Raw genomic sequence first — 24,643 nt, 5'->3', positions numbered from 1 at the left:
GGAAATCTATGAGGTTTAGGGGCTGTCCAGAAGCCTGATGCTCCCCTAGATCACACCAGAGCTGCAGTTGAAAATAATGCAACAGTGGTTACCTTCAGAGGCCTGAGAAATCTTTGTTGAATTAGCAGCATGCTTCCACAACCCCCTTCCTGTACTTTGAGTTAGTATTAATGTTCTGTGTGATGGGATTGTGACTTTAAAATAAAACCACCACCACCTTTTTTTAGTACCTTTTATAGCAGCTTAGAGATCTAACAAGATGCAGCCCATCTTGCATCTTAGAGCAAGATGGGCTGAATGGCCTCCTCTCGTTTGTAAACTAACAAAACCTACGGTCCCCAAGTGCATTTTTTTTGCCAGTATTTTTATCTTTGGTACTTTTGTGGATAATAGGACATTGTATAACATATAGAATAAAAGGAGGGGTTCAGTGAATGACAAGTGTTACATTGAATATAGTATAACAAATCAGTAAGGGAATTTTTGATTAAAACGTAAAGCAGGGTGCTCCTGAGTGGCGCATCCAGTAAGGGCGAGTCCGAGTCCAGGCTGTTCCACTGCCAACCGTGGACGGGAGCTCCCAGGTGGGTGGCGCACAATTGGCCAAGCGCCGCCCGGGGGTGGGGGGGGGGCTTAGGTCAGCCAAGGTGACCTCGGCTCACCGCACAACAGCGACCCCTGTAAACTGGCCGGGCACCTGCAGGCTTGCCTGTAAGCTGCCCAGAGCTGTGTGGTCCTCTGATGCTGTTGACTACTAAATAAAAATAAATGAATTAATTAAAACAAAATGTAAAGCAGATTTTTCTTCTACATTTAAATCTTATTGCGGTCAATTTCAATTGATCTTAAGCTGTTTCAGATCATTAAATAGGATCATCCATGGCATATTACAATTTTTACAAACATAAATACACTAAAGATTCAAATGCACTGATAGATATTTATAATATAGTAATAGGACTGCAAATGTGTCTGTAGGAATATTGGCACATGTACAACTGAACTTGAAAAGATTGATGATGGAAATTTTGTTAAGAGCAACAAGGCTTGAAGGATTTTTAACTTTCACTTACATTTTTTATTGATTTTGTTTTTGTATGCCAAGTCCTTTCAACTGTTTTGAAACTTATGAAAGTTGCCAGAACTTATTGCTTAATCTGATCTAACAAGTACAATGCATACTTGGCAGTGCATTTTAAACATGGCGTTAAGATAATCCTATTTAAATTAAATAAAAATTGTGTGAAGTGCCTGCAGCACACCTAGCAATTCCAGAAAGTTGCAGAGCAGTCTATAATAATATTTCGATCCACCACTATCTTCAGCATGAGACGAGGCACCAGTTTAACCCCACAATTTTATGAAGTAAACTGCTCTCAAAAAGCATATTTGTTTTTGAAAAGGACATTGAGGCAGAGACATTGTTTGAGTGCTGTTTTTGTATGATCACAGTACAGTATTGTGTTCTGTTGTGCTCTGGTAAAACATGGAAATACTGCAACATAATATGTCGAAAGACTCTTTGGATGATATAAAGTAAAATGATACTGCCTGTTCAAGGAAATGGAGAGGTTCTCTTGCACAGGGATGCTCTACATTTTGATGACAACTATTTTAAAACATATAACACATAACATACTGTATTGCATCTTGAGTTCTGGATAGATATTTTTATTCTTGTTGAAATTCTAGTTAAAATTCAAAGGCCTCATCTTTAATATATAAAAAAGATATGACGGGTAGCAATTATACTGGGGATCTGTAAAACAGTATGTTGTTGGATAATATAATTGTTGGATTTTAGTTTTTGGGTTAATTTAAATGAAATATCTTGAACCCCTCAATTGTCCTGCCTTGTAATACACACAAAGCCATTGCATTATTTTGAGATCTGCGCATGCGTCAGCGGTTCATTGAATTTTGTCTGTGTGATTACTTATTCTATTAATTTATTCATCGCTGTGGTTTAAATGTGAACTTTCGGTATTATCAATTTAAATGTACTTTTTAGACATCAAAACAGTATAAAAAATCAAAATACAAACTACATCAAGTGAATGGCCATTTCCTAACATTTATGAAACAGACCATATGAAATTGTTGTTCTAACATTAGTAATAAGACATACTTAAGTAACCATCTGTTTAATCTATATATTTTTAAATACTTTGATATTTATACTGATTAAAAATCGACCTACTAAATAAGTATGTTGTGTTTAAGAAATCTGGCTTTTTGTAAAAAAAAAAAGGAAATGCAATCATTAAAAAATATTACGTTGAAATGCAATGAACTACGAATTTGTGCTAGAATTATTACTAATACTGTACTGCTATTACGCATACATGTAGGGTACAGAAAACGGTGAAGGATTTATAAGTGTTGATGATTTTAAATGCGTCTACATTTAATTTTAGTTTCTAAATGCATATTTCAAAATGAGTCGTCTGAGGCTAGCTTATTTCAAAGCAAATATATAACAATTCCATGAAACGCTGACGCATGCACATATCTCAAAATATGCAAAATTCTGCTCAAATAACGCAAAGATCCTCTCAAAAAGACACGTGCCCATAACACAACGCACTGTGTGAGAATGGTGCCTGCTGAGCTGGGGATATCGACGCTCTGCAGGTCATGGAACCGATTTCAGGCCGCAGGTCTCCCAGCCTCCTATGTGGACTTCCATCCTTATTCAGTGAAGCAGCTTGGCGCTCTCTCTCTATCTCTCTCTGCCTGCCACACAAGCAGCCTGTAATTTTCACACAGACAGTCTCACTGCTGTTTGCTCCACCGACATCTTTGAAGACAGCTACAGAAACACAGATGGTCCGTATGCATAAAATTAATTAACAACATTGAAACACTATTTTCACTTGTTTCTTTTAAACTGTTAGTTGAAACTTAATATTGATTTTAAATAAAATACTTAATGGTTGCTATAAACTCACTCCCTGTACTAAAACATTAAAGCGAAACGGAAAATAATAGTAAAACCATCAACTGTATTTGCGGTGTGGTATGTTTCAAATTTCTTTTAGTGGTACCCAAATTAAAAATAAATATTGGGGGTTAATTATATTGATCGCAATATGTGATCCTTTTAGTATAAAATGTAAATATCGTAGGGAATTTTGTAATTTTAAAGTAAAAAAAAAAAAAGTTACAGTGCTCTAAATTGGCAAAATAAAGGGCAAGGCCAAATTTGTAGAGGGCAAGGTCAAAGTGTAGGATGTTGAGTAATTTTGCACAGGATTCATACATAAAGCTAATTATTAGCCACTGATAGAAACAACACAGTTTAACTTAATAATAACTATTTGTTCAGAAAATGCTGCCTTTGTACGTTTTTTATTGTATGAACTGTCCTGTGTGGCTACTGGCATGAGGGTGACTTTTTGTGCCCACAGGGTCAAAAAAATAAGTTTTTTGGCAAACAGCACTGTTCGGAGGAACACAGCTGTCATCACTGAGACCGCACCGGGAGCAATTCAGTGCTTGGCAGACAGGGGGAGCAGTGCACCGAGAGGCGGCAAGATCCCTGACCGGTAAATTAAACCCCCCGAGCCGGGAAACCAGCCAATTGCATTGTTGCTGGGCAGCCCACCAGCCCAGCAACCAGTATCCTAGATTTGATTTGAGCCTGCGAGGACGTAACTCGCTGTGCTGAAGGCATTGACTTTTACCGGCACTCCATGTTACCATTTCGTTCAATTTTAATAGTGTATATTCTACACAGTTTAATATGAGTTACCGTTCCCTTGTATAACATACAAAAAGCCGAGGCACTGTGTTGCATTTATGGGTGAACTGAAAAAGCAAACTTATTTTTATCATGGAAAACTAATAATAAACACTGTAGTACAATGTAGACACATATTTCCTACCGTCTTGTTTTTGCTGTGGTAAAAAAAAGGAAAGTGAGTTACAGTAAATACTTTTTTTAAAGCTGAAAGAAACTTACAAGTGGTTATATTAAACATTTCTAAACTATTTTCTGAGAAATCCACGTGCTTGAAAGGGTAGTGTTCGTTGTTTGTTTGTTTAGTTTTTTTAGCGTTATACGTCCCCACGTGTTGCTACAACTGTTTAAATAAAGTGCCTGTAATTTTTTCTTTTCATTGTTAACATCCTAACAACTTTTTACACTTAAAACTTTAAAGTCTGTTTCAAAGCTCTTTTCAAAATAGTGCTTTTCTTTTTTTACACTTGCCACCTCATACATGGAAGCCGCCATTTCGGTTTCCCTGACACACTCACCACTTCAAACAGCATTTCTCTAGTTCTACAAGTCCTAGAGTGATCGTCAATGGCTTATTTGAAAAGTAAGATGTTAGGACAGTAGTTCAATCTATTTTTCCTCCTATGATGAAGATTTAACCAATCACAGGCCAGAATTTCCAACTACTGACATTATATATATATATATATATATATATATATATATATATATATATATATACACGCATAAAAATTGCTCTCACATCCTTACACCGATGGGCAATAGTCTCCATCTGTCAAGTGATTGGTTCACATCACTGTCAGTCCTGCCCCTTTTCAAAAGAACGCCCTCCACATCCACTCCAAACAACAAGATAAAATGGCTGAATGAAAAAACTGCTTAATGCCGATTCTGTGATTTAATATTAAATATGTACTGCAGACTCCGCTCATTGTGGAAAATTAAATGCCCCTCAGGAAGACTACTGTTACCTCCAGGGTGCAGTACCCTCAGCCTGTCGGTAACAATAGTCTCCCTCGGGTCAATAATTTTCCACTATAGCCCTCCTCTCCAGTCCATATTTACTATATATATATATATATATATATATATATATATATATATATATATATATATATATATATATATATATATATATATATATATATACAGTGCCTTGCAAAAGTATTCAGACCCCTGACCAATTCTCTCATATTTCTGAATTACAAATGGTACATTGAAATTTCGTTCTGTTTGATATTTTATTTTAAAACACTGAAACTCAAAATCAATTATTGTAAGGTGACATTGGTTTTATGTAGGGAAATATTTTTAAGAAAAATAAAAAACTGAAGTATCTTGCTTGCATAAGTATTCAACCCCCACAAATTAATATTTGGTAGAGCCACCTTTCGCTGCAATAACAGCTTTAGGTCTTTTGGGGTAAGTATGTACCAGCTTTGCACACAGTGTCGGAGTGATTTTGGCCCATTCTTCTTGGCAGATTTGCTCCAGGTTGTTCAGGTTGGTTGGACGACGCTTGTGGACCGCAATTTTTCAAATAGTGCCACAGATTCTCAATGGGATTGAGATCAGGACTTTGACTGGGCCACTGTAGGACATTCACCTTTTTGTTCTTGAGCCACTCCAATGTTGCTTTGGCCTTGTGCTTGGGATCATTGTCCTGCTGAAAGGTGAATTTCCTCCCAAGCTTCAGTTTTTTAGCGGACTGAAGCAGGTTCTCTTGCAGTATTTCCCTGTATTTTGCACCATCCATTCTTCCTTCAATTTTAACAAGATGCCCAGTCCCTGCTGATGAGAAGCATCCCCACAGCATGATGCTGCCACCACCATACTTCACTGTAGGGATGGTGTGTCTTGAGGCATGGGCAGTGTTAGGTTTGCGCCACACATAGTGCTTTGAGTTTTGGCCAAAAAGCTCTATCTTGGTCTCATCTGACCACAAAACCTTTTCCCACATCGCAGCTGGGTCACTCTCATGCTTTCTGGCAAACTCCAGACGTGCTTTCAGATGGTACTTTTTGAGCAACGGCTTATTTCTTGCCACCCTCCCATACAGGCCAGTGTTATGCAGAGCTCTTGATATGGTTGACTGGTGCACCATTACTCCACTCCCAGCCACTGAACTCTGTAGCTCAAAGTGTTTGTTGGCCTCTCTGTGGCTTCTCTCACAAGTCTCCTTCTTGTTTGAGCGCTGAGTTTTGAGGGACGGCCTTTTCTTGGCAGTGCCTGGGTGGTGTGATGCAGCTTCCACTTCTTGATTATTGATCCAACTGTGCTCACTGGGATATCCAAACACTTGGATATTATTTTGTACCCTTTCCCTAATCTATGCATTTGTATTACTTTATCTCTAACTTCTGTAGAATGCTGTTTGGTCTTCATTTTCCTTCAGATTCACAGCCTGACCAATGATCCTTCAACAGTGGGGTTTTTATCCAGAAAATGTGACCACAACTTTAATGGTTCACAGGTGGAGGCCAATGGTAAGGTAATTGTGTCCTCGTTAGGGCAATTTCTTTCATCGGTGTAAATTGGGAGCTTCCACAGCACAGGGGTTGAATACTTATGCAAGCAAGATATTTCAGTTTTTTTATTTTTCTTAAAAATATTTCCCAACATAAAACCAATGTCACCTTACAATAATTGATTTTGAGTTTCAGTGTTTTTAAATAAAATATCAAACAGAACGAAATTTCAATGTACCATTTGTAATTCAGTAATATGAGAGAATTGGTGTGGGGTCTGAAAACTTTTGCAAGGCACTGTATATACAGTATATCAGGGGTATAGCGTATATTGAGGCAGCCGAGGCGACCAAAATATATCTAAAGATTTATTTTTAAGAGTGGCATAATCGACATGTTTTTATATTATTATTTTTGTTTTTGTCATTTCTTCGTAACATCACTGTGATCTCAGGCTGTATACATATTTGACAGCCGGGTTATTGAAACTTTGCACCACACAGACACGTTCGCGTCTCATTGGCCAGTTTCCCTAGTTACGCCGCTTGTAGCTACAGAATTGGATCAAGATTAGGGATCAGTGGAACCTGATCCAGATCCACTTAGTATTACACCTTTATGATCCGGCTCAAGTTAATTCGGATACGATCCCATTTTTTGTTCTCGTTAGTACAGCCCTTGGAGCAGCTGGTAGTCCTGTATATTATTTGGTGGATGGTTCGGTACTGTACATAGTCAAAGATGAAACGATGAAACCAATCTGTAACGCATTTCTTTCAGAAGAAGCCAACTCTAGGTAAAATGTTTAGTAATTTTATTTCTTCTTCTATTAATTTAGTTTTTCTGCTGACAGGCCTGTGTGATATTTAGCTGTTATATGTTTTGATAAATCAATGGTTTTCTTGCGTAATGGCAATGCATCCCCCCCCCCCCCCCCCCCCCCCCATATAACGATTAATAATAGTTGTTAGTTTTTAGTAGTTTTCATGTCTTGTATTTTTGTGCGATGGCCCCGATGCCATGGTCTAGAAGAATTGGAGGTAATTCAATCCATAAATTCACTGTTTGGCAACAGCATTTATACATATACCAATACATATACACCAACATTAACACACCACACGCAATTTAAATTATTTAAAACTTTGCTACATATTTCTTCTTTCGGCATTCACAGGAATGTGGTGATTTATTTAGCAGTTTATGTTTGTTGGTTTATATTTGATACAAAGTGTCATTCTTTGTGGAAAACAGGTGAAATGTATCAAACTGAACTTGAGGTTGTAATAGTGTATCAGATCTGGTGAGATGTATTCGAATGGATGCTCTTAAACAGGGGTGATCAAACCTGGTCCTGGGGACCCCCTGTGTCGTCTGGTTTTCATTCCAGCTGAGCTCTCAATCACTTAACTACACCCTTAATTGAACTAATAATTTGCTTATTTAGACCTTTTAAATTGTTTTCAGCTCTTAAACAGGTGCAGGGTTTAAGTTACTTATAAAATGTTATAGCTAACTGGAAATCTGCAACTGTTTAAGAGCTGAAAACAAGTACAAATGCGGTATATATTTTCCTAATCAGGGGCGTCATTTCAGAAACATCGTCTCTGGGGTAAAGTTGTGTCAACATTGATCATTCTCTGTCCCAAATAGCATCGTGAATGAGAAAAAAACATGCAATAATTGTACCAGTTTACAACAAGATAGCATATTTATCCTTAAAATAAATTATACAAAATGTGAAATGCAATTAGTTTAAAAGTATGCCACTGGTTTATAACAAACTTGAAAATGTCGTGCTACTAAATCTCATTTTATAGTAGTAAAGTGTGTAATATTACGGTCGTCGTTTTTACTGAAATCTTTGTGTTTTTACAGTGGATAAAGGCTTTAACGCTAACTAAATTGCTCTATTGCCAGCTTTCGATATCTCAGTGCAGTAAACATTTCACAGTTACATACTACTGTTACATTAAACAAATAGTGGTACAGCATTTTTTTTTTTTTTTAATCGTTTTACAGTAGCAGCTAGAGACATTAGACTACTCACAGATCATTGAAAAAAACAAATGTCATGCATGGACTTTACAAAAAGAGCCTGGGGTAAGAATGCAATTTAGCTCTTTATTTTAGAGCAGGGCTTCTCAAACTCGGTCCTGGGGACCCCCTGTGTCTGCTGGTTTTCATTCCAACTGAGCTCTCAATTACTTAACTATACCCTTAATTGAACTAATAATTTGCTTAATTAGACATTTGTACTTGTTTTCAGCTCTTAAACAGTTGCAGATTTCCAGTTAGCTATAACATTTTATAAGTAACTTAAACCCTGCACCTGTTTAAGAGCTGAAAACAATTTAAAAGGTCTAAATAAGCAAATTATTAGTTCAATTAAGGGTGTAGTTAAGTGATTGAGAGCTCAGCTGGAATGAAAACCAGACGACACAGGGGGTCCCCAGGACCAGGTTTGATCACCCCTGTTTAAGAGCATCCATTCGAATACATCTCACCAGATCTGATACACTATTACAACCTCAAGTTCAGTTTGATACATTTCACCTGTTTTCCACAAAGAATGACACTTTGTATCAAATATAAACCAACAAACATAAACTGCTAAATAAATCACCACATTCCTGTGAATGCCGAAAGAAGAAATATGTAGCAAAGTTTTAAATAATTTAAATTGCGTGTGGTGTGTTAATGTTGGTGTATATGTATTGGTGCACAGGATATAAATGGGTCTATGTGGCAAAAGTGATTTAAAATATATAGTTGTATTTTGGCACAGGGGTTGCACAATCACTTCACATGCAGATAAAATATGTAATAGTATGCGAGACCGGGGAGTGCACAAATTAGTTCACTTGCTGGGATTGAAGGGAAAGATTAATTAGTAATTGAATCCCAGCACAGCTGTATATATAGAGTCAGTTTTCACACACACAGGGTTGGGTGTACAGTGAGGAGGTACGGGAGAGAGAGAGGAGAAAATAATTAAAAAAGATAGATATAAACAATTGCTACGCGTGCTGGAGGACCAGCACGATACTTGTTTGTTTTGTCCGCTGTTGATTAGTGTCTGTTCGTTTGGCCATTGTGCCGTTTTGTTTCTTCAGTGTTTGTGTTTTGTTAGATCTTTATATTTATTAAAACGCGCAAGCAAGCGCATTCACATTTCAATTGCAGTTCTGTGTATGTTTCTTCCGGGTCTGACATCACCGCTCATGCCAGCTTGCCACATTCCCTTATTGTTTAGTGCTACTTTTCCTTGTTAAAGATGTTTTAAAATGTATTTTCTTAGTGTACCTCTTCCATTTCACTGCTGCCCTTATTGAAAGATTCCCTGCCCATGATGTAATATCTATGCTAGAAGTCTAACTCGGATGCAGCTCAGTTGAGTGGTATGGATTTCCTGACCTTCTTGGCTTCAAGCTGCACCGTTGAAGTTAATTTAACTGTCATTTTTTTTTGTAAGGAATTTCCTGACTTTTGTGATCTTAAGCTTAAACCATAACAATTTAACAAAGTTTTTTGTAATGAATATAAATACTACTGTAAGTGTACTTTTTATTGAAAATGGTTTAACAGATTATTACAGATTCTTTTTTGAAGAGCGAAGCTAATTTCTAATTCTGCTATAAAATATTGTACATAGTAGATCCTATTGTGTAACCCTAATCCTAATTTCCAAGGTTTGGAAAGTTGCTTCTTTTCATTGTATATGTTAATAATGTTGCAATATGTTGATCTTGGTGTATGCAAAATAACACTTAGTATTTTAAGTAAAAAAGTAAAGTTAATATGCTTAGATGTACTACAATAAAGGGTAGATGATTAAACATAATTTATTGAATTGTGTGTGTTTTCCTGCAGTATTTTGCAGAAAAGGCAAAGCAGCTTTGTGTTTATTTAAATTCAGAAGGGCATACGATGTTTCAAATGAACATGAAATAATTTCGCATTTTTTTAGTTTTTACACTCTTAACCACCCCCACCCCCACCCCCACCCCCGCCACCCCCCAGAAAGAAAAACACCTGTTTACAGTTGGAGCACAGCAGATGGCTTCCAGAAGCCTGATTTTTGAGGGCTGGCTGATCTTTCAAAGCCCTTGCATTCACAAGTGTGGTTTAGATTCCTAGTTCATGAAAAGTAAACATTGCAGGTCTGCGACGGCAGTGTGTGAATTAGACGCATGTTTCAGGGGATAGATGTCCAGTCTGATCAGTTGTTTTTTATAATTGATATAGTTTCTACACCTGAAAAATATAGGGGGTTATTTGAAGTCTCTTTTCATTTGTTTATTAATATATTTATTATAAATAAAAGATTATTTAGGTATTTCATACTACATATGTTACAAAAATATATAATAAACAGATCACCAAACAAAAATTCTGTTCTTTGCTAAAATAGTTTACATTGGTAGCAAATGTACATTAACAAATAAGTGTTGTTTGTAGCATTGGGGACAAAATTGCAATAATTTAATTTAAGCAATAATGTTTCTCTAGAAGGAATGGACAAAGACGCAGGAAAGATTATGTAAAGACTACTTTTCTTTTTTGCTGTCATTAAACTAATAAATCCTGTTGGTATCTGATAGATATCAACTACATGTAAAGTGTAATTTTGTTTACATCAATTTTGAAAATCTTGCAAAGGGAATACAACTAACTTCCCATTTTAATTTGATAAATAATTTATTGTGTGCTTTATGTTAAAATAGATTTCACAGAAAAGGAAAAAAATATCTGGGCATTATGTTAATTTCCTAGCATTACAGATCCTTTCCTTTCTTGATAACAATTACTCAAATAATATTATTAATTATTGGTATTTTCATGTTTTTTTTTTTTTAAATAACAAAAAATACACTACTTAAACCACACCATAAAAGGAAAAATGTGCATGATTAAAATAACTACTGTTTTCATTGTAGGGGAAAGGGACAAGTTGACAAGTCCTCAGTCTTTTTATTGTTTTAGTTATGTTTTGCATTTAGAAAATGTTTAGTTTTTGAGACATGCAATACTTAAAATATAATTCCCTTCATTGTTTCCATAATCCAAAACAAAGAGGGCAGGCTAAAGTCCGCAACAAGCCAGGTGTTTCTTACTGGCGGCCTGCTCCCTAATGACTTGAGCCCTCATGCAGCAGCTGCCTGCTAGCTCCTTTTGTTAGACCCATTGTTGCAGCACACCCCTTGTTAATTCACATGCTGCCTGGGGCAGACCTTCCTTGTGACAGCGACTTGCTTATCTTAGAAACCTACAGGCCTGATGTGGGGTGGAGGAGTTGGCTTGCATCTGCCCGTGCAACTAATTGTGAGGTAGTTTTGCTCTGATTGGATGACAGGGGCCACTCACTAATGGGGAAGCAGAGACACTGTCGCTCCATCTGTTCAACTATTCATTGTTCCACTCGCCTGCCTGGAAGCTTGTAGTATTTAGACGTTGCTGTTGCTGTTGAAACCACTACAAAGAAGCCAATGTCGGTGTGCTTTCCATTTAATGTAAGTAGTGTCGATTTGGTTTTGGAAGAGAGGATTTGCAACAGTCACTGTATCTGCTCCTGAGTTCAGAGTTAAACCAGGGAATTATCAGCACATTTTTTTCCTCATAGACAGCAAAGTTTGTTCTTCAAAAGCTGCCTTCTAGGATTTACTATAGTTCAAGGATTGGTGGTAAGTTTAAGAATTTCTTCAAAATAGCTCAATGTTTTATTTTATGGAGCTCATGCACTTTTAATGTATGCTTTTGCACGCATTTATGCACATTTTTTTGTTTGTGAATTTGAATGGACTTTGTTTCTCAAACAACTCTGGATGTCATTAGATCAATCTTTGCATACAAAAATCTGGAATAGCCACATCATTATCAACAACAACATTATACGACAGAGATAGAGAGAGTTATATGTTTCATTTTAGCTTAATAAGTCTTGTGTTTTTGATAAAAAAATAAATTTAAAAAAAACATGTGGAGTATTTTTAAATTATATTTTATAGGATTTATGGAAAGATGTTGAACCAAAGAAAAGCTAATCATTTTGGAAGCATATTGTAGATTACTCTTGAAACCTTGCAATTTAAACGAGACAGTTGACTTTGGAGGCGTAAAAAATAATATATATCTATGCTAAAATAATATTCTGCAATGGCTACTGTTCCATTTGCAATATTGTTGAAAGCAGTACATTTTTAATACGTGTGTAATTTTGTAGTGTAAAACAATGATGAATTGAGGACCATGGTTTTGGTTTTCAGGAAACCCTGCTTTCTTGATTTAAGCCATCTTGGCAACAGTGCCTGAAAACTGTGGAGTTGTAAAAACAAAGACCTCATGATTTGGAGGCGTTACAAAGAGGTTCATAAAGGGTTAAAGAGGTTCTCCTTTGTGCCACATGCCCTATTGTGTGGGCATATGCATAAGCCTATTGAATGTTTTCAGAAGATGGGCAGACCACCAGTTGCTGGTCCCCTGTGGTTCCAGTAGACATCTGTTGCCCCCTTAGCATTAACCAATCTATTAAATGGGGCATCCTTCCTTTGTTTCATATAGCTATGCAGACAGCTCCCTCATTGCACTGGAATAGTAATTACGCCTATAGGGACTTCAGCATTATATTTTTGTTACATTATTATTATTATTATTATTATTATTATTATTATTATTATTATTACAAACATTTGACAATTTTAAATAAGTAACTTTTTTTTTAAAAGGTACAAAAGCTCATTTGTTGGTTTGGGTCATTAAATAAATCACTGTTTACTTCAGATAACATCGGACGCCTGTTTGTTTTTTTAATTCACATTTAGTGTGAGAGAGATACGTGTGGATGATTTGTTCCCCTTAAAGTTGATGCACAGGCTTGTTTACTCTAAATACTACCTGAATAAATTAACCTGTTTCTTGATAAAAATAAATAAATAAATAAAATACATAAAAAAACTGTGAAAAAAAAGCAATATTTGAAAATTTAAAATAAAAATGTCAGTGTTTTTTCTTAGCCCTTCAAACCCCCGCCCACCACTTTAACACCTTTTGCTAACAAAGAAACACGGCTGAAGTGGTGGTATGAGGTTCTTTTCCCCCTGACCTTTTTTGTCACGTTTTTGACTGTATACTGTAGACTGGATTTTGTAGGCAGTAATAGTTAGGCTTTAATTCAGTAGCTGTTAGGGTGTTAACTGAAATATAGAAAATGTCAATTGTAGATTCATAACTTTTATACATGAAGATTTACATGGGCCCTGCTTCTGCCCTTTGTAGTTTGTATGATAAATCACAGTTGTGAGTGTTGTTGTAAGAAACAAGTAACATAACATAAATAGTTTGCTTTCATTTTTTCTAACTTTCACTGTTTCATGTAAAGGTTATTTGTTACTGTTTTTGTTTAATTTCCATACCCAGCGTTCTGTTATGGCCACCATGTTTTTAGTTCAAAGATTAAAGCGAATTTTACAGTTTCAAAAAGAAGAGTCTTAAAACAGTTTGGTTTTATGACCCTAATTTACATAATACTACGGTGTGTGTTTACTCGTGGGTTAAGTTTATGTTCTTGCATGATTACCTGTGTTAGGCTGGGATAAAAGGTTATCTCAAATAAAAGTGGGCTACTTCTTTTTTTAAACTCTGTACATGGATATTATCTAAAGGACTAGTACTGTTTAAAAATGATAGGACTTGAGATCTGTAATCCTAGGCCTTTCTCAACTTTCACAGTACAATGTGTGATTTCTTACCACCAAGAACAAATTGATAACAAATATAAACATTCCTTTGTGTCTCTTACTTTGGACCTGTTTGTTCAAACCTCTGGTAGTTGATCCAAGAAGTGCAAATTAGCAGAGTGAACCATAGTATCATGAAAAAGGTTACAAAATAGTACACCCAGATGAGGAATCAAAGAATACAACATTTTAACAGAAAACAAAAAAAGCTTTTTAGGCACAGTATAGGAAAAGCATTTTTAGATTAAAATGAAAACAAAATCCCATACAATACATAGCCCAATAATAATGAATAGTGTATGGCAGCCTGAAGGTACAGGTAATGCTTAAAGTCTTGTTTCTTTTTAACATTGTGTATCTTAATACCATATACTACTAATCTATATATTTTATTGTAGTGAAATTAGGCAGTCCAAAAATAAAAAAGTACTCATTTTAGAGATTTAAATTATCATAGGTTCATTCAAAATGGAAATTGCTCCAAAGGCTCTGAAGATAAAAGTACAATTTAAATGTTGACTTATTTTATTTTAGTAGTCATTTTATTTTAATATAGCTGTTTCCGGGCTTTATTTGAACCTTCAGTGATTCTTTCCTTCAAAAAACACCAGTAAGAGCAGAGAGCACATTATCTGTGGATATCTTAATGTATTGCTAGTTATCTCTGCAGGTGCAGCCGTTAATATCAATGATAATACCAGTCATTAACAGCTCTGAAAAACTCCAGCAATCCCAGCGAGTGTTACATGGCCATTTAAAAACAGTGAGAGTTTGCTGCTGATTGGTTACATGTAAATCCACATTCTCTTCATTTCATTTTCTTTAGTAAAATACTGTTTATTTCTTAAGTTGAAACTGTTCTGTGATGAAAAAATATATATCTTGTTTTTGAAATACAGTATATTAATGTTGTTGTTATCTGAGAAGGTTAAACTTATATAAAACTTGCTTTATGCATAGACATGCCATGACCATATGTATTTACAATATTAAACAAAATATAAACTTATACAAAAATGACATTTTTTGCAACATAATATATTAAGTTCCAAAAAATAACTTCAGTAGTTTGTATTTCTGTGACTTTGCCAAAAAGACGACATGTTTTGTAATTTAGTTATACATGCACATATAGGCTCAGAGCCAGCTTAGAATGCTGCTCAAGTGTATACGGGTGGCTGAGATGATAAGAATATTTTAATCTAATCAACCCTAAACCAGCTCAGGTTGGAGTTTTAAGTGTAACCACACTATGCTTTTTGCTTACGATTGTAAGTCGCCCTGGATAAGGGCGTCTGCTAAGAAATAAATAATAATAATAATAATAATATGCATGACCCAAGATCACATTACACTTACATGATACTTAAGGGTGAAATGTGTTGTGTTGGCTTAGTAGGCTATAGTATATCAAACTATGCACAGCATTTTAATCCTCAGAATCCACTGAAGAAATGTGCAGTGCTTTTTATTGCTGGTGAAAATGGTTTCAGCAGTACAGTTGTTTCAACCATGAGTATGTGTTTAGCAGATGATTCTTGAATATGAGCAGAAGATGGGGATTTGTATTTTATTTCTACAGAGTAAAACCTTCTTTTACAAAAGACTCATAACTGAAGGCCTTGAAGCATTATGCTTCCAGAATATGACGCGGCTCAAACTTTTCACCACAAATATTGAATAGTTTCTCCAGTTAGAGCAGATTGCAAGGTCTACAGAACAATAACGTCGGAGTGCCCAGATTGGTTTGGCAGCTGCATTGTTCAAAGAGGGTGAGCCAGACACACTTGAGCCCCTGCCTCTTTTGTGGGCTTTTGTTCATACCAAATTATTCTTTCAATATGGAGGGATTCATGGTGACATGCTAAAGCAGCAGAAACCTAGCAACAAGGGGCATGTTGCTAGGCAGCCCAGCTTCCAATTGATTTATCTTTAATAGGTGTTGGTGGGCGCTTCCTGAAGGCCACAGAAGATAATAAATTCCCCATCATCTGCATTACTGCCTCTCAGTCAGGACATTAAACTTTCAAATCCTTACAGCAACTTAAAAAAAGAAGTAGGTTTAAATAAATGATGTTGCAAACAGAAACTGTAATTCAGTTGATAAGAAAAGGCTTTGTGTGACTGTCTTTTGAATCTGAGTCACATGCACGATGATTAAAGATTAGTAGCATTTTTCTCTATCAATGTCTTTAGATGTAGTAAACCTTATCCTTGATTTTTGACTAGTTTTGCTTGCAATCACAACTTCAGAAAGCATTTTAAGGTGCGATTTAGTTCCACAGCTTCTTGTTTTGATACAGCTGTAAAAATGTTTACTGCTTTTTGGTGCAGTTAGTGTGTGCAGTAAGTAACGTGCCAGAACTGATCTCAATGGACAGGCAGAGTGCATGTATTCCAGGAAAAGAAATGAAAGTAAAATTCATTGAAAACAGGAAAGTTCTATTACACAACCTTATCAAATCCCTGCAGCAGGAGTTGTAAAATAGTCCGACTGCTCCTTCGCTGCCAAACTTCAGTTCATCTGGGAAAAGATTTGTATTCCTTGCATGAGGCAAATCTTGTGATGTGATGTATTAGAGCTCGGCAATCCCTTTCATAAATAATTCTATAGCATTACTGTAAGAATTGTATAGTAAACTTTCTATAATAAATTGGAGCATACTATATAATAATATTATAGGTATTAAAGGTGCTGTCATGCAGACAGCGTGCAATGTGGGCAGGAAACCATAATGGTTACTCTCTCAGGAAACCATAATGGCAGATTACAAACAAATGTACAATCTCTTGGAAGGATGAGCAAATGAAATCATTAATACAAGTATGAAAACAACATACAGCAGCAACTTGAAACAGCAATTAGAAATGTAAAATTAAGAAGTGGTGGAATAGACAAAAATGCAGAACAGTGCTGAGAGAAAATGTTTAAATATAGAAAGACTACAACGGAAGACGTGGGCTCGATAGACACAGAATGCAAATAAAATGAGTGGAAACAAGATATTAACACCTACCAGTAACTGATCGATGCTCCTGCTGTGCTCCCTTTGTCACTCTCTTAACTGTCAGCTTCCCCTCTAGCTTGAGTAGAGGGGCACCTTTGATCTCTGCACTCACCCTGCTATCACACCACTGCTCTCGAGCAGCAATCTCATTCAAACATATTTAAGGCTTAATTTGTTTTTAAAATAATGTTCTACAATAAATCCTCAGTTATAAAGCATCCCACAATCAAAGGAGTTACATGATTGGGAACCACTTTCTCTGCGCATTAAGACAATACCCATTTTAAATCTGAAGCCAACAAAACTATTTCTGGGCTTCATGATGATCACAAATTAAAACTACATTTCATATAAAAATATGAATACATAATACAAACAGGCTCTGATTATTAAACTGTCAGTCGATAATGCACATTTATATGTTTAGAATGGAAGGGGAGATTATACAATTCCTAATAATAAATTAATTATAGATTGCATTTGCAGTTAAGTAATTAAAGCTCTGAACATATTTACAATTCATTTAAAAATATTTCATAGAGCTTATTGATTTAAATACATTGCTGCAAAGGACAAAGAATTGTATTAATTAGTTGTCACAAGATAGTATTTTTGAGCATTGATGACCTTTTACCCCCACCTAAAAGAGGTGTTTTAACCTTCAACAAAACACCACTGGCTGTTTGCACACCCCAAGCATTGTTTTTTGTAATTATCTTGTTGAAGGTTAAATGCTCAGTATGAATTGAATATTTTATGCTGAATTACCTGCCCAAATGTTTTGTTTACAATTACAAAACCAGTAACTTAAGCCACAGATTGAACAGCAAAAATGAGGTTGCCTTGGCCTTGCAGAACTTCACAAAGACCCAGACCAAGACCAGTATATGATCCAATTAATCTTTTATACAATAATAACCATTTCTCAGTTATTGTATTTAAAGACAATGAAAAAAAGGGCAGCTGGCTCTTTGAGCTAATATATATATATATATATATATATATATATATATATATATATATATATATATATATATATATATATATACACACTGGAGTCAGCTCTCATTAATATGAATTTCCTGGGACCAGCAAAAAACAATCGTCTTATCAGTAATTTGTATTATCAGGAGTCTAAGCCATACTGTGTCAGTTAATTCATAGTGTCAGTTTTTTATTGGAAGTTATAGTAACACTGAAATCAAATTTCAATTACAGTAGAATGAAAAGTATTATACATTTAAAAGTACAGTGTGTTTTATTAAAAATACAGCTGGAAGTGAACTTTTAACATTGCAAATAAACTGCACTTGAAATCTGCATGTCGCATTTTGATCACCGGCATTTTTAAACCACGAAAGCAAGGGTAATGCACATTCTTTGCACTACTTCATGGAAATGGCATTGATGCGTGAGCACTATGGCAATCAAAATGCATCATAGGATCAGTGGTCCCAAAACAGCACTAAAATAGCAGTACAGAGGCACTAATCCAGATGCAAGTTAATGCATTTCCCAATATCCTTTTAACTCAGCTGTTCAATTTGTCTTATTCAAATTTGTCTTCCCAAAAGGGGCTCCAAAATGATTAGCATAAACAGGGAGTTTGTGTTGTGTGAATTTACAATAAGCGACTGCTAAATTTGACTAGGACCATGTAAAAAATGAGTAGTGTCAGGAAATGAGTTTTGATCCAAGTTTGTTTTAACGAGAATTGACTGTATATATTTGTAGTCCCCTGTGAAAAACAGATTGTGCTGCAAATTTCCAGAATCACCCTTAGGTTGCAGAAATATTGATGTACTGCAGAATCCTGCAAAAAACCCAGAAGGCCACTGTCTGGAGATTACTGCAATTATATGTTGCATTTTAGGGCTTTGACCACTGATCATTGTTGTTCTGCATGAACTAAGGTAATTAAAATAAAAAAGACAGAAGGCCTAATCTTTCTTTTTCAATTCAGATAAAAATACTACTCTCCATCACTTATTCCAGTTAAGTGGGGTGCCTCATTCCTACACACTCTAAAACTATTACAATTTGATGTTTGCCAAATATCTTGTTTTGGAGACCCAAACAGTGACTTTTTAAACATGTGTTACAGTGAATAGGATCAGCATAGGTATGCAGAATTGAACTGAAATTTGGACAGGTAGAACTGCAAGCACCAAGAGTGTTAGCATTATTGTCACTGTTCCTGGGTTTTAATGCATTAGGTCATGATTACTTAGCTGGTGTTATTGTCTTAGTAGAGTAGCAGGGGGTCAGAAGGGTTAGGGTTACTGTCTTAGTAGAGTAGCAGGGGGTCAGAAGGGTTAGGGTGACTGTCTTAGTAGAGTAGCAAGGGGTCAGAAGGGTTAGGGTTACTGTCTCAGTAGAGTAGCAGGGTGTCAGAAGGGTTAGGGTTACTGTCTTAGTAGAGTAGCAGGGTGTCAGAAGGGTTAGGGTGACTGTCTTAGTAGAGTAGCAGGGTGTCAGAAGGGTTAGGGTGACTGTCTTAGTAGAGTAGCAAGGGGTCAGAAGGGTTAGGGTTACTGTCTTAGTAGAGTAGCAGGGTGTCAGAAGGGTTAGGGTTACTGTCTTAGTAGAGTAGCAGGGAGTCAGAAGGGTTAGGGTTATGTAAAAGATACAGTGCAGTAGTATGCTGCCTTTGTTTGATGCCCTGATTCTGTATTGTACTGGCAGTGAAGTACTGAACCTGTTTAAAGAAATGCCCTTTGAAGGTGTGTGCTTTCATCTTTGGTAGGTCATAAACTTGTTAGTTGGAAAACAATGAAGGGATGCTGAGATGCTGAGCCATGATACATTTGTTGTGCATTTAAATACCTGGAATTAACTGCATTTTTATACTGCATTGTCTGTTTTATTTTGAATTTACTGCAAGAATGAATGTAATTATTTATCAATTATTTATGTTTGTAAAACTAAGATTAACATAGACTTCAGTGAACTGGCATAAGTTACATCTTTCAGTTAACTGACCTGGCTAATTTATAACTTATAGAAGACAGAAGCCCTGTCTGTTTTTATGTGTGGCTTTCAGATATTTTTGTAATAAATAACATACATGTATTACTATTGCTACAGTAGATTGATGATATAAAACCTATTGACATCTAGTATTTGGTAAAGCACTATTTAGTATTGTAGATAGTTATATAACCCCTGCAATTGGTGATGCACATTTGAATAACAAAGGCATTTAGCTTGGTTGCGATTTCTTTTATCTCTGATTTGCAGACCACTGTGAATAACTCCTTTGAATTCAGATTGTGCCAAAATGAATTTAGAATATGTACCTGGGATATATTTTTTTTAGAATGTGAATTGTAATTACTTGAGGTTACTTCCAATCTGTGGTGTCTGAGCCATAATGTTTGTTTATTTATTTATTTATTTTTTTACTGCTTTTTACTTTGCACTAAAAACCCTCTTGGCAACAGGAAATCAAGTTTCCCAAAACTACCACAGTCTGCCAGCTCGGTCACAGTTCAGTACATCGAATTGTAATTATTTTACAACAACATTTGTATTAGTTCTACACTGATAGGCCTTGTACTTTTATAATATTGGAGCTGTGTGTAACATTAAAAACATTCAAATTGTAGTGTGAGCAGGTTCAAAGCTGTTCTGACCCACATTTCTTATCATTACATCCTGCGATGACAAATGCTGCAAAGGCCAAATTTAATCTCAAGATGCATTTGTGAAGCTATCCAAGAAAAACTGAATTATATAAATGTACAGTCAATTCTCATTAAAAACAAACTTGGATTAAACATATTTGCTGGTACTACGAATTTTTGAAATGGTCCCGGCCAAATTTAGCAGTCGCTAATTGTAAATTTGTACTAATTATTTTGGAACTCCCCAGGGAAGAAAAAATGTAATTTAAACAAATTTCCTTAGTTCAAACAGTGTAAAGCTGTAACGAAGGTACCATTTTGACCTTCTAAGGTTCGGAACAAATTACTGAACGAAGGTTAGAACCTTCAGTACTACTAATTTGCATAATGTACTGGTGACGTCACTGTAGCTACTAGTTTATATTTGATTGAAAACCCTATTATAGTACAGGTAATCCATATACATTCACACATGAAAATACTTTATATAGAACAGTAATCATGTTTTTATAATTTAAATACACTTTGTTTATGTACATGAATTGATGCTGCTTGCGATACTCATACATTACAGTAGTGTTGGATGATAATGCAATTTTCTGATATCGATTGTCAGCTGTAAATTATCACGATAATCGACTGAATAAATAAAATATATACAATTTCTTGTAACGTGGCTTGTTATTGCTAACATGTTTACAACATAAAAAATAAGTGTTTTAAAAAAAACAATTCCAGTTCATACGTTCTAAATTGTGAATGTCCGCTGTGTAACAGTTTCACATTGCAAACACAGATAGTAATACTATAATACACTTTATTGCTTGCACAATGCAGGGTACCCCAATGTATCTTTATAGCATTTATACCCCTGGTCCCATCCTAGCCTATTGAAAATAAATGCTCATTTTCTCCAAAACTAAACATAGCTCAACTAAGTACTTCAGACTGGGTGTACATCTTTTTGCAACTGTAGATAAACGAGAAGTTGCTCTGTTTCTTGTCTTTTTTTCTGTTTTCTATCTTTCTGAAACCCGTTTCTTGGACACTGTAGAGGTGCCTGCCTGTATAGTGTGACCTTTCACCTCTGCTTTGTTTTGTTTGTTTTGTTTTGCAGTCAGAAACAACAATTCACAATTTGAATATCTCATTATTATTATTATTATTATTATTATTATTATTATTATTATTATTATTATTATTATTAAGGAAATAAAATATTGTTTCATTTTGAACACTGTAATAAAAACAGTTATTTGCCACATTGATGTATATTTTTCATAAATATATTGGTTAAATAAGTACATTTACACCAAAGAGAAATAGGAACACAGTATATTTTAGATGCGGCACGTTTTACGCTACATGACGGTGCATTTGAAGATATTTATGGAAATACATATCACTCAAAAGACGAAATGGTTATTGTAGCTTTTGGAAAAGAAGGTACAACAAAATTAGTTATTTAAACCCGCATAAACGTGCCTTCTCTTGCCACAACGTCGCATTTCATTTTGAATTTATCGACTTTCATTGATGACTAGATGTCCTCTGCTAGGACACCTGGTTTTTAGTCCTGTGCGAATCATGTTTAAGTCAACTCTGAAATTCTTGAATTCTTGAAAACTAAGATAAAAGTCCTGGAATGGCAAACTGTTAAAGAAGGATTGGTATGGGCCACAGACGAACAAAACTGGTGATGGTTTTCTTTGGCTGGTATTCAGAAAACACTTAAATTATTGCTGTGAGGACACTTCATGAAGTGAGCAGCTGAGGGATAAGAGCAATAAGGCATCCGCAAGTGTGGACTATATTCAAAAAGCAAAGTCAGAGCTCCTTTCATGGAGTGTAACCTCACTACTTGAAGTGTTTGTGGTGTGATATGGTTCTACGGCAGCAGGTTAGTAGGCCACTGACAGTATCTCCGGAGGTATGCTCAGTTTACTATACATGATTGGCATTTATGTATACCCTGTCAGCCAATCGGAGGATTTCTCTCAGTTGTGATTGAATATATAATCTCTTTTGTCATTTCTAGGATTATAGGACACTTTACTTCCAAGAGTACCCAAATATTAAAAGTGCAGACCCAGGCGTATGCAACAACTTCATGGGCTTGAAAGGTCATCTGGACGATGGAATAGATGCCATCCTGGACCTGGATTACCTACATGTGGAGAGCGCAGACCAACAGCTCAGCACAACCTCAGTGTGGTCAAGGATAGAGGAGCCCACAATGGACAAAGTAAACTCCAGGAAGGAGGATGGCTCAGCAAGCTCCGCGGAGGACACCACCTGCAACAGCTCCTTCGGGGATTCAGAGGAGAGTGCCAGTTCTGATAGTGAGTCCGAACACCTCAACAGCAGCACAGCAACGGACTCTAGCCCCTTTACAAAAACCCACCGGCAGCTGTGCCGGTCACCATGCATGGATCCACCTGTGGTTATAAGGACTGAGATCCCACAGGATCTAAAGCCAGAGGAAAGCCACGGGACACCCAAAGAGGACAAGAAACCACCAGATGTAGTCAGGGAGTACCAGACCAAAATGGAATTTGCCCTCAAGCTAGGGTATTCTGAGGAGCAGGTCCAGCTTGTTCTGAGCAAGCTGGGCCCAGAGGCGCTGATCAATGACATCCTGGGGGAGCTGGTGAAGCTGGGGAGCATGTCTGAGGCTGACCAGGCCTTGTCGGGTGGTAGCGGTGGGGGCTGTGGCTCCTCATCCTCCTCCACTTTGTCTTGTATCTCATCCGCTTCCTCTACAGAGTCACACCGTCCCGACTCGCCTTCTCAAGAAGAGCTGTCTGACGACACAGACAACCTGAGACCCATAGTCCTCGATGGCAGTAATGTGGCCATGAGGTAAGTTGAGACTGTTCAAATCCTAACAAAACAAAAAAGGTTTATATTCCTATCTACATAATTTAGTACTAATTTAGGAACTATAAAAATCACTAAATATAGCTGCCACTTGATTATCTTTCACCTGATTATTTCCAACTTTGGATAGTCTTATTAAATCATTTACATTGTGCCCCTATAACAGTGGCTTCTAAACTTTTCCAAGCTTGGGAACATCTTTTAGGGATCAAAAATATTTATACTACAAACTTTACTAGAACATGCATTTTAATTGCATAGTAAAACATTAAAATACTCCATGAGAAATTCTTCATGAGAAATGTTCCATACTTGTGCATATGCTGTGTTAGGTGTAGTGCAGATGATAAATGGTTTGGAATGTGAACATGGATAGATCATTTTAATCATGGACCTTAATGCGATATGGTAAAAGAATATTCAATAAATCCTAGATGTATATAATTGAGTGTTAGCTGTATTTAGGCAGCAGATGAATGGAATTAGAACTCCACAAACATAATAAAATGCAGAAACATGTTTTAAAGTGGTTCACTTATGACTTTTATTTTAGTGATGTTTTTTTACATAATATGAAAAGAAATGTCTATACTTCCGGTCTGTGTTCCTTGAACTGTAGCTTTAAACAATGAATCAAAAAGTTTTGAATAACTTTTATGAAACTGGGTATGTTGAGCGGGTCCATAGATAAGCAAAGCACATCAAATTGCAGGTCTCCCATCACCCTGGAAAGTTCTTACTGAGTTTCATCCAGAATCAGAGCTAGGGGGTGAAGTACAAGCTGTGAATACTTGTCACTGAGCGTATAGTCCTTGCCTTTGAACACTGACAAGACATGGTGTCTTATATAGCTTATTTTAAAGCCCTCTACAGTAGACAAGTTAAACAAATGATTTATGTGACCACAATCACTCCACATGCCTATCAGTATCAAAGGAAGTATGCAGTCCATCTTGATCTTCAAAATTAATTCTCAGTTTAGGAGATACACTTCATAAAGAAAGAGGAAGTAAGAAATCATATATATTTAAATGTCAGTTGAAGATATTTAATCGTTGAAGTAAAAAAAATAATAATACAAAAGTTTTTACTAACCTAGCAGTTTGTACAGTTATGGGAAAAAGTATTATTATTATTATTATTATTATTATTATTATTTATTTATTTATTTATTTATTTATTT

General features: G+C 35.9%; 1 protein-coding gene across 5 annotated transcripts in view; it reads left to right on the top strand.

The window, feature by feature from the left end:
- Positions 1–24,643, top strand: part of LOC117406847 (probable ribonuclease ZC3H12C) — a 78,069-nt gene that overhangs the window by 26,909 nt on the left and 26,517 nt on the right. For 3 of the 5 annotated variants that reach the window (XM_059028780.1, XM_059028781.1, XM_059028782.1), the window contains one exon: positions 22,619–23,442. In XM_059028780.1, the coding sequence (XP_058884763.1) occupies positions 22,619–23,442 (824 nt within the window). Of the gene's footprint in view, positions 1–11,593; positions 11,724–11,759; positions 11,895–22,618; positions 23,443–24,643 lie in introns of those variants that run through there. The other 2 variants (XM_034011190.3, XM_059028783.1) reach the window with 2 other exon arrangements.

Source organism: Acipenser ruthenus, chromosome 8, assembly GCF_902713425.1.
Source record: "Acipenser ruthenus chromosome 8, fAciRut3.2 maternal haplotype, whole genome shotgun sequence".
Lineage (NCBI taxonomy): Eukaryota > Metazoa > Chordata > Actinopteri > Acipenseriformes > Acipenseridae > Acipenser > Acipenser ruthenus.
The sequence above is the reverse complement of the archived record's forward strand: the minus strand, read 5'-3'. Positions and strand labels throughout refer to the sequence as shown.